Genomic DNA, 12,581 nt, shown 5'->3' on the forward strand with positions numbered 1-12,581 from the left:
TGTGTCCCATTTGGAGGTCAATATTTAATGCAACTGCTTCTTGTTCCAGGCTTAAGTACCCAAGAGATGCCTACAAAGAGGATATACATACTGTCATCCCCACCCTTCAAGTATGGGCTCCCGATTGACAAATGTTTTGCTGTAACCTACTTAAGGAGTACACATGGCTTAATGCTGTATTCCAGGAGTACTTCTATCTTATTCCTGGAAGGCAGGCATAAGAATGGGACTTACTCCTTCTGGCTGCCAGTTAGTATAAAAGAATTGGCAATTTGAATTTCATTCTAGTAGTTCCTTGATCTAGTTTTTCGTGTTTTATAGTCGTGTAAGTTGTGAGTTTTTACCTTTTTATGTTGTAAAAACAAAACCACACACATATTACAGGTTGGTATAAAGTCATGTCACTGAGATCAGCAGTGCCATGTAAATGTCTTGCACTTTCAGACTATTAATTCACCCATCTATATAACGGATGCTTTTCTGTTATTCAGCTGAAGAGGTAATGATTAAATGAAGTACTAGAATTACTAGATCTTTAAGTGGTATCATTGACTGCAAAGTCATCACTTTTAAATGCGACTGTGCTACTTATGGGTTTGTGGTCAATTTTGAGTGGTCCCTTTCATAAGTGTGCACGTTTTCCTATAAATACACAACCAAAATCTGAAACTCATAATTAATTTTTTATTCAGTTTGAACACTTCATATACATCCACACATCACAAGATCATACAAAATAGAGCACGAGTCGCATTTTTTAAAAAGGTGTAATTCGGACATAAATATTACGTGTTAGATACAAACGTTACTTCAAGGGTTGCCACTTCTACTGTCTTCCGTTTTGCCGCAAGATATGGAAGCAGTTTCCAGAAGTCTGATGCTCCTGAAAGGGTGGGTAACTGTATACTTGGCAACTAACTCTGGGTTCCAGCACAGACCGGGTGGGCTATGGAAATGGTTTGAAGACCATCAGCTGAACACTGAGCCTGGCTTTGTATTTTTCTGTGTTTTGTTTATTTGCAGGAGGAATACTTCAAGAAGAAACTCTGTGCAAAAGTAAGAAGGCTGGCCATATGGTCTATATTGGTGGTTCGAGCACTCTCCGGCACCATTTTAATGGTCGAAGTGGCTACAGAAATGCTAATGAAATAAAGAGTGGAAGAGGGCAGTGGGTCTGAAGGGAGCTGGTGAATGGCATGTGTGTGTATATATGTAACATAAGAATCTCAGTGATGTATTGTCAAGTCTCACTTCAGTATCAGTGGATCTGTGTAATGCATCAAGACCTCTGAGTCATCTTTCACTGGTAAAGACTTTGACCTGGAGAGCATTATGGAAGAGCTGGAGAGGCAATGAGGCTCATTTGTAACCAGACTCTGTAGCAGCAGGTACACTCACAGCCTGTTTGAGGGGGCGACGGATAGAAAGGCCGATAATGTGGCCAACATGTCATGAGCCACGAAAGAGTAATGCCAATCGTTTTGGAGGGATGGATGCAAAAAACTTGTTTCAGAGTTTAGGATGCCTGTTATTCCCTATGCAGCTTCAGCCTGCCAGTAGCATTCGGGTTGCAACAGAGGGGTCTATGCTCAGCGGTGATTAATCTGGGGAAAGTATAAAAATTGCAATTTTGAAACGTCATGTAAATGTATATTTGCTAGTTAAATAAAGTATTCTGTAATTTGTGTATTTGTTTGATAAATGCTTGTTTCCGTATTTATTTGCCCATTGCTTTGCAGTTCAGTTGATTAGGCCAGAGTCACCTGGATTCCAATAATGGCCAGTGGGGGTCCCCGGATTCCAGTAATGATTAGATGGGGGGGGGGGTCCGCAGCACCCCTGTCCTAATGACTCCTACCTTATACGAGGGGGCTGATAAGGTGTGATCTGCGGTAAAATGAGAACCTGCCCCCGGAATGACAGAGCAGCTTCTTTAGTTGTTCGCTGTGCTTAGGAAATGGTTGTGGATAATTTACATATGGACTTTCGAGTGTCTGGAAATGCAGAAGTATGTGCTTAGCACTGGCTACATCGGAGAGTTCTGCCCCCCCCATCTAGCAGCCTTTGTTCTAGGCTCGCACTTGGGACTGCAGATGCATGGAGGTGTCTAATGGCTCTGATGTCTGCATCCTGAGTAGCCACATTGCCTCGTTGCGAGGAAATTACTACATGTCTATGTGCTGGTCTCTTTTTTTTGCTACAATTTCTGAGCGCTTGGAAACAGTGATAACATTAAACACTATGGCCCGTATTTATACTTTTTTTAGCGCCGCATTTGCGCCGCTTTTTGACGGCTAACGGCGCAAACCTACAAAATACAATGGTATTTTGCAAGTTTGCGCCGTTTTTGCGTCAAAAAACGACGCAAATGCGGCGCTAAAAAAAGTATAAATACGGGCCTATGTGTGAAGAAGCAAGACTCGTGCAAGGAAACTTACTTAAGCTGAGGGGTTGTGGCTGGAACTCTGCCTATTGAGAGACCCTCACTGAAGGAAGAGTTATTTGCCTTTACGAGGTAACCACGCATAGTGTTTGGAGGAGAATAATCAACCAGTCTTCATTTATTGATGGTGAATTTGTTGCTTCTAAGTGACAAACTATGGCACTGCAGTAAATACTGCTCAGAGAAGGCCAGTGAGTGAGTATGAGCATAAGGGAACAATGGTGGTCACTCTGCTTTAGTCATCCTGAGTCTGATATAAAAAATGTGCAGTTCTGTGACGTGTGTGAAGCAGCGGAGAGCTGCCACCGTGTAGAAGCCTAGGTGGATAGGTGTGAGGTAAAGTAGGTGACATGGCAGCACTGTGGACATGAGCGGACTAGGAGATGTCTAGCTGGGACCTTTTTGACTCCTTGATTCTTCCAGTGCCATGGTTAAATGCAGTGTGTGGTCAAGACCAACAAACCGTTTCAGTGACGAAGAACACGCCCTCAACTGCGAGCATGTCAAATACTGATGCTTCTTCTCTGATGACATCTTTAGGAGCTAGTTCAGTGTGACACATGCAGAATAGGCCCAGAAGCTGATCTTGTTGGGGATAGTAGATGTGTTAGTTCCTATTGAGGTGCCTAGATCTGATTCACTTTATGGCGTTATTATATAAGTCTCCTCACTGATCAACCCACCCATCACCGAGGGGTCCCGGTCAGAATGTGCCTGTCTTTCACAGTTTCTTTGGTGCACATAAGAAAACAGATTGTCGTCAGAGCTAGACAAGCTCTGCAGGGTCCTGGGAAAGGTGCTAGACGATTCCATCCTTTTAATGCTTAGGAGACGGGCTTAATGAGCCCGTAATCCATGCATTTGATCAAGGCTTCACGTGCTACGTTGATGATGTGCTGCTTCTGGGGGTTGTCCTCCTGCTTGCCTGTGACTGTCAGGATCTCCAGCATCTCACATTCCACCAGCTTCTTCGCCAGCTCCTTATCAGTGCTGATCAGGTTGTAGGCGATGACCACTCCGCGATGCTGCACCTCCAGGTCCTCGCTCAGGCACAGCCGTTGCAGGATTTCTACCCATTGGTTTGTCTGTAATGGACATAAAGAAATTAAACAGTCACAAAAGGAAGAACCACAACTGATCAAAGTTATGGACCAGGACTTTGAATTAATTAAAAATAACAATCCCACCACTGTAGCATTTCCCTTATGAAATAATACTGCTTGCAGTTACTGCCATCAAGTTTCTTAATCAAGTGCCCAACATGGCCATCAGCATTCAATAACGAGGCATTTATTAGGAAACTATTGTCTCACTAGGGATCATATCCCACTTTAAACCAGGGGATGTACGCCATCATTCACACAGACTGTTTCTTAAAGAGAAGAACAGTGAGCACTGTAAATAGTCAACAACAGCAAATCCTAACTATGTTGAGGATGAGATCATAGTAAAATATATATCTGTACTTTCATTCTATCCGTTTATATGTACTTGTGGTTACCTTCAGGTGCTCTCTAAGGGGTATATTTATGAGGGTGTTGCATCATGCTTGCACCACGCAAAGTAGCATATGCGTGACGCAACGCTCAAAGTCAGATTTATGATGCGACACAAAGGCAGTGATAAATGTAGAGTAGTGCAACGAAGCGCAAGTTTTTGCATTTTGCTACTCTGCATTGGGTAGGCATTTCATGGGCATTGCGGTGGGTGTTCCCAAGCAACGCCCAAGGATTTTGATGCATCCCCAAATGTATGAGACCATGAAAGCCTAGGGATGTGCCAAAACCGTACACCTCCACAAGGGAGGCATAAGGAGGAGGAATATCTTTATTAAGCCTACAGGATTGTTTTTGTGCATGAAGGCGCCCCCTTCTGCACAAAAACAATACTGCATTCAATGCATACACCCTTGCACCATGGTGCAAGGGTACCTGCATTGGCGCGAGGCTGCCAAAATGGCGCTAGAGCAGGGAAAAACAACAGAAATGCATTGTATTGTTTAAATAGGGCACATTCCTGCCCTTTCCCTTTGACGCAGGGCAGGGTGCTGGCATATTAACGTTAACCCAACAGTAACAGGTTAAATGACCCTGCCCATTGAACTCACTTAATCAGGATACAGGCGATGGATGTGGCCATACAGGGTGCCACCTGGTCACAACACTGAATGTGGAGTCGAAGGAACAGCAACTCCCCTTTGCACTTTTGCATAGGCTGAGGCACTGCAAAACCCAATCGGGAGACATAGAGCTATCGGCAATTCAGCTGAGAGAAAAGTGGTCTCACTAATGCAAATGCATTTAGAAAAGGATGCTGGATAGGTACATCTGGTGACACTGGGGCCACCCGTAAAGTTTCCACTTAATCACAGTAGCCGGAAGACAGGGTGATGTTAATTATGAAACCTGCTCTAAGTTACAGTGATATCAAATCACTTTTATCATTTTTTAAGCATGTGATGGGTCAAATACTGCACACATTTAGAAGTCAGTCAACCTTTTAAACACGACGGCCGGCGATTTCTTAAAATAAATTCACAGAGTACCAATTCTGGAAATCCATTTACTTAAACGGTTTAATTGATTTTTAAGACGAATGTCATTTACCATTTGAAAGAAACTAATTCATAGGAGGTCTGTTTTTTCAAACCTTTCTTTACATGCTTCCTTTAAAGTGCAAATCCCGATACTCTTGAAAATTGGTCACCTGGGTTGGTTTATGTCGAAGGTATGCATAGATGCTTCTCCCTTCACCACGCATCCCTTGCCACTTCGAGTGACACTCTAATTGAAAATCTCTGTTCAAGGGGTGACCCAAATATCTCCCATCCCCATCCCTAAATCCTCTGCCAATTCAATTCTCATTTTCCTTTTCTCTCTCCCCTACCCCTTTTCCCCTTTTTTTGGGAGGCACAACCTCCAACTACCCTACGTCATCCATTTTTAAAATTTGTTAATTTCTCCTTCCCATACTCCTTATAGTTGGCACTTTCCACTAGAGTCCCTCTACAGAACCCCAGTTCCTGCTGTTAACCCTTTCTCAACCCTACCTTTCTCTATCTTTGTATTATTGTCTCTTTTTTCTGCTTCAATATTAAAACTATCTTTCCTAACAACGATTTTCAATTGTTATGTTTTCATAGTTATTGCTTTTTTCCACATGTATTCAAGTTTTATTATTGAACATTCAACTTGTTAGTTCACGACAGATGTTAGCTTTGTTGAAAATGTGATGGCTCTTGTACACCTGGACCTCAAAGTGTAAAGGACAATAAGACAGATCCAACACTCCCTACCCATGTTAAATCTGGCCATGGGGTGGGCTGGCGCACTGAGACCATCCCAGGCAACAAAGATCATTTTTCTCAGCGGTAGATTGGTCATTTTACCTGCAACCTACAGTTGTTAGTGACTTATGTAAACATAAGTACGTTTGGGAACATGTGCGTCTGTACAACTTCTCCCTCTTACGCTTCCGTCTGTCGTACAAAGTGCAGATCGGAGAACATATAGCTCCTGAGTGTATCTGAGTACCACTGCACCTAGGAGGTTTACACTCATTCCCAATGAAATACCTTAGGTCTGGTTCCAAGAACTGATTCATGTCGTTGTAGGTTATATACACTAAAAAACTCAACTAGGCTTCTTTTTCGAAAAGGTAATTTGAATTTATTAAAAGGTGCTACTAGAACAAAACGCTGCCTTTCGCACATAACACAATAATTTACACAAGAGAAAGAAAGAAAGAAAGAAAGAAAGAAAGAAAGAAAGAAAGAAAGAAGGAAAGAAAGAAAGAAAGACAGAAAGAAAGAAAGAAAGAAAGAAAGAAAGAAAGAAAGAAAGAAAGAAAGAAAGGAAGAAAGAAAGAGCGGGGATACATACAATCAAAAAAGGCAACATTGTGTTTGATAATCATGAATTCAGAGATAACGCCGTGAGAACATGGATTTAAGCAGTTTGTTGTAACCACTTGGCAGACGTCACAGAGGATTTAGTTGATGATTGTTTGTAATCTTTCCCAAAGATTTTAGCTCATGAGGAAACGTCCAATGTTTCTCTTAACTGCTTCAAATAGATTACTCGACAGGAGGAACATACGTTCCTCTATAGCTTCCAGCTGTTATGTTTTTTTACCGTGCCATCAATCAAGCTGGACGTTATCCTTTCGTGGGATTGGCATTTTAGCACAAAGCAGATCATATCTTCCACTTGTCCACAGTGGCAATTTTCGGAGGAGGCCATCTCCCCTTATTCTTCGCAAGCAGTTTAGCGGAAGTGCACACTTGTCGCTGATGCAAGGAGTCTCTCTTCTCAGAGGAGAAGGTTGCTAAGATCCAGTTTTGATGAGGACTGGCAAGTTGTGGGCATATGAAAAGCTGTGCTTATTTATAGTGGGTCATACAGCGGGCAGTAACATTTTGGGAACGTGATCTGGGCAAGCCCAGCATAACAGTCACAGACTTTAGCACTAGCTGAGCAGCAACACCTGTGAAGCAGGCAGTACATACCTTTCCGCTTGCAACTATGGATTAGACAGGGCCATCCTTGCAGTGAAAGGCAGGACGTACCAGCCTAGCAGTAACATCAATAGCAGAGACACTGCAAGACTAGTTGTGACAGCCATGGAGCTGGCAAGAGTGAATGACCATTTAAAGCCATTGTGGAGAAAGCATTAGCAGAACAATTATGTTCATGAACAAGCAGCAGCCTCCTAGCAGTCACCTCCATGGAACTGGCAGCTCCAGCCTGCCACTTTCAACGAAGAGTGGGCAGTACCAGCCTGAAAGGAATAGCCATGACTGCTTATAATCCTCATTTGGGTGGCTGCCATCCCACTGCATACTGTGAAGCCAAGAGCTAAAAATGGTGGTGGTATAACATTTGATAAGAAGTAGGATACAAGGGACAGTGAAGCAGAACAAGTGGGTACCTGGGGCATCACATGTTTCCTGGCAGTAATTTCTTCAGTAATCACCCCTCTGAGGATGCTATCAGCGAACATACTAGAATGCACAAAGGGAAGACGGGTACACCACAGCAGAACTTCCCAGTTGGCAAAAAGAGGAGGGAAACAAATGTGAGCCTGTGTCAGCTGGCACTACTCACTTTTAATTACTCGGGTACTACAACATTCCTTGATGATTCGTTTTCATAACCGCTACTGTGACCCGCAGGATGAGCACAGACAGACAGCCCATGTCAGCTAACATAAGTCATCTGCTGTGCTGCCTGAGCAGTGTCACATCAATCTTGTGCCAAGCCGTGAGATACTGGTGACCTCCAGGCTGTAACTGTACCAGTTGTGTGGTGACAGTGTTCTTCAGCTCCATCCATATAAGGACATTTAGAGGTAGGATGCTTAATGGTTGACCCATGACTTTTCCAGGTTACTTATGAACAACTGTACCCCACCACGGCTCATGTCAGCCAATATCACTTTTGACGTGGCCTCATACAGTCATTTTGGTCCATTGCATTCACTGTCCACCAGCCCTTTGACGATGGAGGTGATTAAGCATGTTTTAAAGTTTACCTTCATTGTTACATCTTTGTAAATCTGACTATTTCTTGCCATTGAATACACCTTTGAATCATTAGCAGAAATGTTATGCGTATTTTCAACATACAAACTACACCCATGGCTATGTAGTCAGTAGTGGTGCTGTTAGTGGTGTGCGGAGCACCTGGTCCCCGCCCTTGTCTGACTCTTGTGCAGTGCCAACAATGCTACTTAGGCATTTCCTCTGTAAATGTTCAGCTGGGATTGTGTGCGCTTCTTGCTTACCACTTCAGTCATTTTGAAGCACAGTTTCTTGTGAGCGGAGGTGAGCATGGCCAGAGCCCCGGCGGCAGCACGCTGGAGCTTCTCCTCATCGTCCTCACTGCACAGCAGCACCATCAGTTTCAGCCTGTCATTACCGTCCTCCAGGAATCGATCTTGCACCTACAATGAAGCAGAAAGAGCTGTTACCAAACAGCTTATCAATAGCCTTGGATTTCCTCAAAGATTGGCAAAGTAACGTCTTGAGGGTGTGTGTGACAATAAGGAACTGGGACAGTGATACCGACATTCTCCTCTCAGATTGGATTGCCAGGAGACAGCCACAAGGTTACACCACCTTTCACCTCTAGAGCTGTACGGTTGATGGTATGTACTCAGGGACGGGGCATTACCTCTATGGGGCTGTGTAGAATCCCAGATTGGTACAAGGATACAAATCAATTTCCCTCTATATAAACATCTGTTCAGATGGCACACAGACAGGGACACCTTTACATCTAACTTGGAGAGCTATAGATTGGCACTGGGATACTGAGCATCTCTCCTCTATGGCTGCAAGGTTGAGTTGACGGGCACTAGTCATAGTACCTTTTGTATCTAGGAAAGGATGACACAGGGATTGGTATAAGGGTAGAGATCATTTCTGCTATTAAGTTGGGATGTCTTCTGGAATTGGATATGTGTATTAAAATTTTAACCTGTGGAACTAGATAAATAGTTATTTTGGCAAAGGTATCCATGGGGTTTTCATCTACTTTTAGGGCCATATGATTGACACAGGAATAGACTTTTCCGACCAATTATTGCCACAGTCGACAGAGTTCAGTTATCTTAAAGTACTCCTCAACTCTTAGTAAGAACACTCATTGAGTATTTCTAAATATCACCAGGAAAGAAACAGCACACTAGACAAGTATTTGGACATATTCTTTTATAAAATAAAAGTGCAGCTGTGGTACCTTTTGATTACAAAGGCTCTTCATTATTAGTGAATTATTTATTTTTATGGCAGTTTTTTCGATCCCTTAATACATCCTGCAAAAGACTCTTGGTACCTTGGAACTCTGCTGCAGAAGTCTGACTTGCCTGGGCTACAAGAGAGTCAAATGCATCAGCGCAGTAAGTAGAGTAAAGCCAGGCTTTTACAATTCTTCAAAATTACAAATGTGTCTGTTTTGTTCGAGTATTGCATTGTAGTGCTCCTTGAAAAGTCCAACTTTTGTGAGCATTTTGGTGACCGATAGTTAATATTTCTGAGGGAAGTATTTCCGAAATTTATTTCTGATGAAATCTGGGATTTTCAGATATGATTTAAAAGCAATTATTTTTCTTACAGGAAAGTGTAACTGACAAAGTGAGTCAGAGCCAAGGGCTTTGTTTTAAGACAACAAACTGTCCTGTCTGAAGTATTTTGAATATATTGTAGATAAGGTACATGCCGCATTTGGTTGTATGACATAGTATTGTTTAAACAATATCAACTGATATGAATATTGAGTCAAAAATATAATTGTCAAAAATATTGTGATCCTATACTATAAAAAAACTGCGTCAAATTTGTTCTACACAATATGGTTAGAATATATGCAAAAATATAGTTTTTTACGGAAATATCAACTTATCAGTAATACATTTAAAATATAAAATTAATAACACATAATGTAACATACAATACATATTAGAAAACATAAAAATATATGTTAAAGTTTTTAACACATTCAATTTCAAATATATATATAATAACGTACATTAAAAAAAAAACCAATACAGCAGCTATACCACCATAAAATATTAAAGTTAGGTTTAAAAAATATTAAAAATGAAAGCAATAAAAATGTGTTAAAAAATATATACAGAGATACCTGCTGTTTTTATCATCTTTGAACCTCAGATTTGCTTCATTTTGATAAAGATGACTTACTAAAATTACAGGTTTGCAACTGTTACGTTACTTTTTAAATGTACTACACCCACTTTGTGATTCAATGGATTGCCTTACAGCTATATATTTGGCACCCGCACTGTGACTGCTTTTGCCTTCTGATAAACTCAGCCTTACAAATTGGTATTCCTAATGTCTTTCACTATTCTGTTTACCTACATAATGCACACTTATGTTAAGAGCTGCTTTTCTCCTCAACTGCATCTTACAGACTGACAAAGTGTCTGCCTTTAACCTTTCAACTCACCAAAAACTCAGAGTAACCCTGCTGTTGTCTCTCCCATCATGGCCTTAATTGACTACATTAACTCTTCATTCCTCTCCCCCTCCAGTCTGCATGCACACTGTGGTAATCTCTTACCTCTTTGTTTATTGCCAAGTTGCACATGCACTCTGTGGCTGCCAGACGGATCTGTTCATGATTCTCAAACATGTAGTTTTCTATGTCCGGAATTGCTTTTTCTTTGATGATCTTTTGCCTGCAGATTCAAAATATGAGAAACAGTGACCAATAAGCAGGTCCAGAACATAAACAGTGTGCAAGGAATTAACATAAATCAGATGTAACCTTTAAGTAAAACAGTTTGTCTCTGATACTGACTAAAAGTTGCACTGCAATGAAATACATAATTTACAAAAATCATGGTAGAATGAATGCTCAGTATATAGTGGTTATCATTCTGTAGATAGGATGCATTGTGGCTGAAATAAATTATACATGTTACGTCCTTAATTTCCTCTATACTAATACCATAAAATACATTTCCTGAGCTTCAGCCTTCAAGCGTAATATTGGCTGTTTTCTCATGGAGCCGGGTATAGCTACCAATGATGCAGCAGATGCAGTGCCACCGGGACACAGGGGTGTGAGGGGACCCCTGCACCTAAATAGTAGCAGTCTTCCATACCCAACTGAGGTTAAGGGGCCCTGCATTAGGGCCCATCACACCGTTGCTATGGCACTGGATGGGTTGCATCAAAAGGTTTATCAATATGATATTCCTAAGATTTTAAGTCCTGGTGAGCCCAATGACTGTCTCAAACTTAGGGCCATATTTATCAGCGGCCTGTCCCCTACTGGCACGTCACTTTTTGTGACGCACCAGCACAGGCTGCAGGGTCATATCTACAAGACCACGCAAAGTCACTTTAAATTGCCTTGTAGATATAGAGTATGGCAACTCAGCGCAATTAGCTGCTTGCCTTACTTTGAGTCATAGAGGCGTTCAGTGGATGTTACAGTGGGTGTTCCCATGCAACGTCCATTGATTTTGACCCACTCCCAGATTTAAGGGTGTTGTAAACTTGGAAATGCGTCAAAAGCCTACGCCTCCCCGGGGCAGGCACAGCAAGGAGAAATACCTTTATTTCTCCTAGTTTTTTCTTTTTTTATGTGTGCTGCATTCTGCAGCACACATAAAAAGAGGAAAATGCCACATGTGATTGTTTTTGTGCAGGAAAGTGTCCCTTCCTGAAAAAAAAACAATCATCCCCGCAACACAGACACACTTGCACCATGGTGCAAGGAGGATTGCGTTGGCACTAAGCAGCAATTTGTGCACCATTGCAGGGGACAGGGACAAAAATGAGCCATATCTTGTAGATATGGCGCATTCCTGCCCTTTTCTTTTGACGCAGAGCAGGACAGCAAGAAGGTTTGCAGCGCTGCCCTGCGTCAAAAGTTTGTAAATGTGGCCCTTAGTCTGTTCTGCACTACATGTCTTTCTTTGTTTGTTTTTGGGGACCAGTTCACATACAGCTGAGTTCAGCCATGAAAAAAGCCTTCACCCTCTTGTGACCATTCAGAGGTCAATATGCAAATCAATGTTGGCAGGAACAGACGCCACATTTGCAACTGTCTTAAAGGACATCAATTTCTGACTGGTATAGAGAGAGCAGACTAATCATTCAAGCAGCTGAAGAAGATGAGGCTGAGGAAGTGGTTTTGGGGGCCTCACTACGTATAGTCTGTTCTACAGCAGTATTAAAGTTTAAATACCAATCTGCACTCAAATCAACTCCACAATATAGACAAGTGAAGTTAAGAAGATTAACTATACTTCCCTATGCATGCTTCCTTGATGATATGCAGTTTGTTGATATTGTAGATATGTGCGCATGCCCATGTTATTGCCCTTGATATTGTGGCATATTGTTTCCCAATTTATACAGACCACAGAATTTTGCCATGAGCGGTTTTCCTAGATTAACCTGAATTTTGACATTACTGATGTTTTAGGCTTGGGTCTAAAAAAACTTCTCATATCTCCCCTTTCTTTTTTAGAAACACTGGCCAATTATTAATGATCTTCAGTGGTTTTCTAAACTTGTTAGAATTTGGACAAGACATAGGAGGTGCATTCTGGATGTAATGAAACACTTGAAATCAATTTCAACTATGTACTTACTTTTTAG

At 41.7% G+C, this 12,581-nt stretch overlaps 1 protein-coding gene across 4 annotated transcripts in view; it reads right to left on the reverse strand.

The window, feature by feature from the left end:
* Nucleotides 1-664: 664 nt before the first annotated feature.
* UNC45B (unc-45 myosin chaperone B) overlaps nucleotides 665-12,581 on the reverse strand; it is a 78,392-nt gene continuing 66,475 nt past the window's right edge. For all 4 annotated transcript variants that reach the window (XM_069226751.1, XM_069226753.1, XM_069226755.1 and 1 more), the window contains 4 exons: nucleotides 10,528-10,645; nucleotides 8,228-8,386; nucleotides 2,400-3,528; nucleotides 665-2,239 (listed from right to left, as the gene is read on the reverse strand). In XM_069226751.1, the coding sequence (XP_069082852.1) occupies nucleotides 3,268-3,528; nucleotides 8,228-8,386; nucleotides 10,528-10,645 (538 nt within the window). In that variant the 3' untranslated portion in view covers nucleotides 665-2,239; nucleotides 2,400-3,267. The remainder of the gene's footprint in view (nucleotides 2,240-2,399; nucleotides 3,529-8,227; nucleotides 8,387-10,527; nucleotides 10,646-12,581) is intronic.

This window comes from Pleurodeles waltl, chromosome 3_2 (genome assembly GCF_031143425.1).
Source record: "Pleurodeles waltl isolate 20211129_DDA chromosome 3_2, aPleWal1.hap1.20221129, whole genome shotgun sequence".
NCBI lineage: Eukaryota > Metazoa > Chordata > Amphibia > Caudata > Salamandridae > Pleurodeles > Pleurodeles waltl.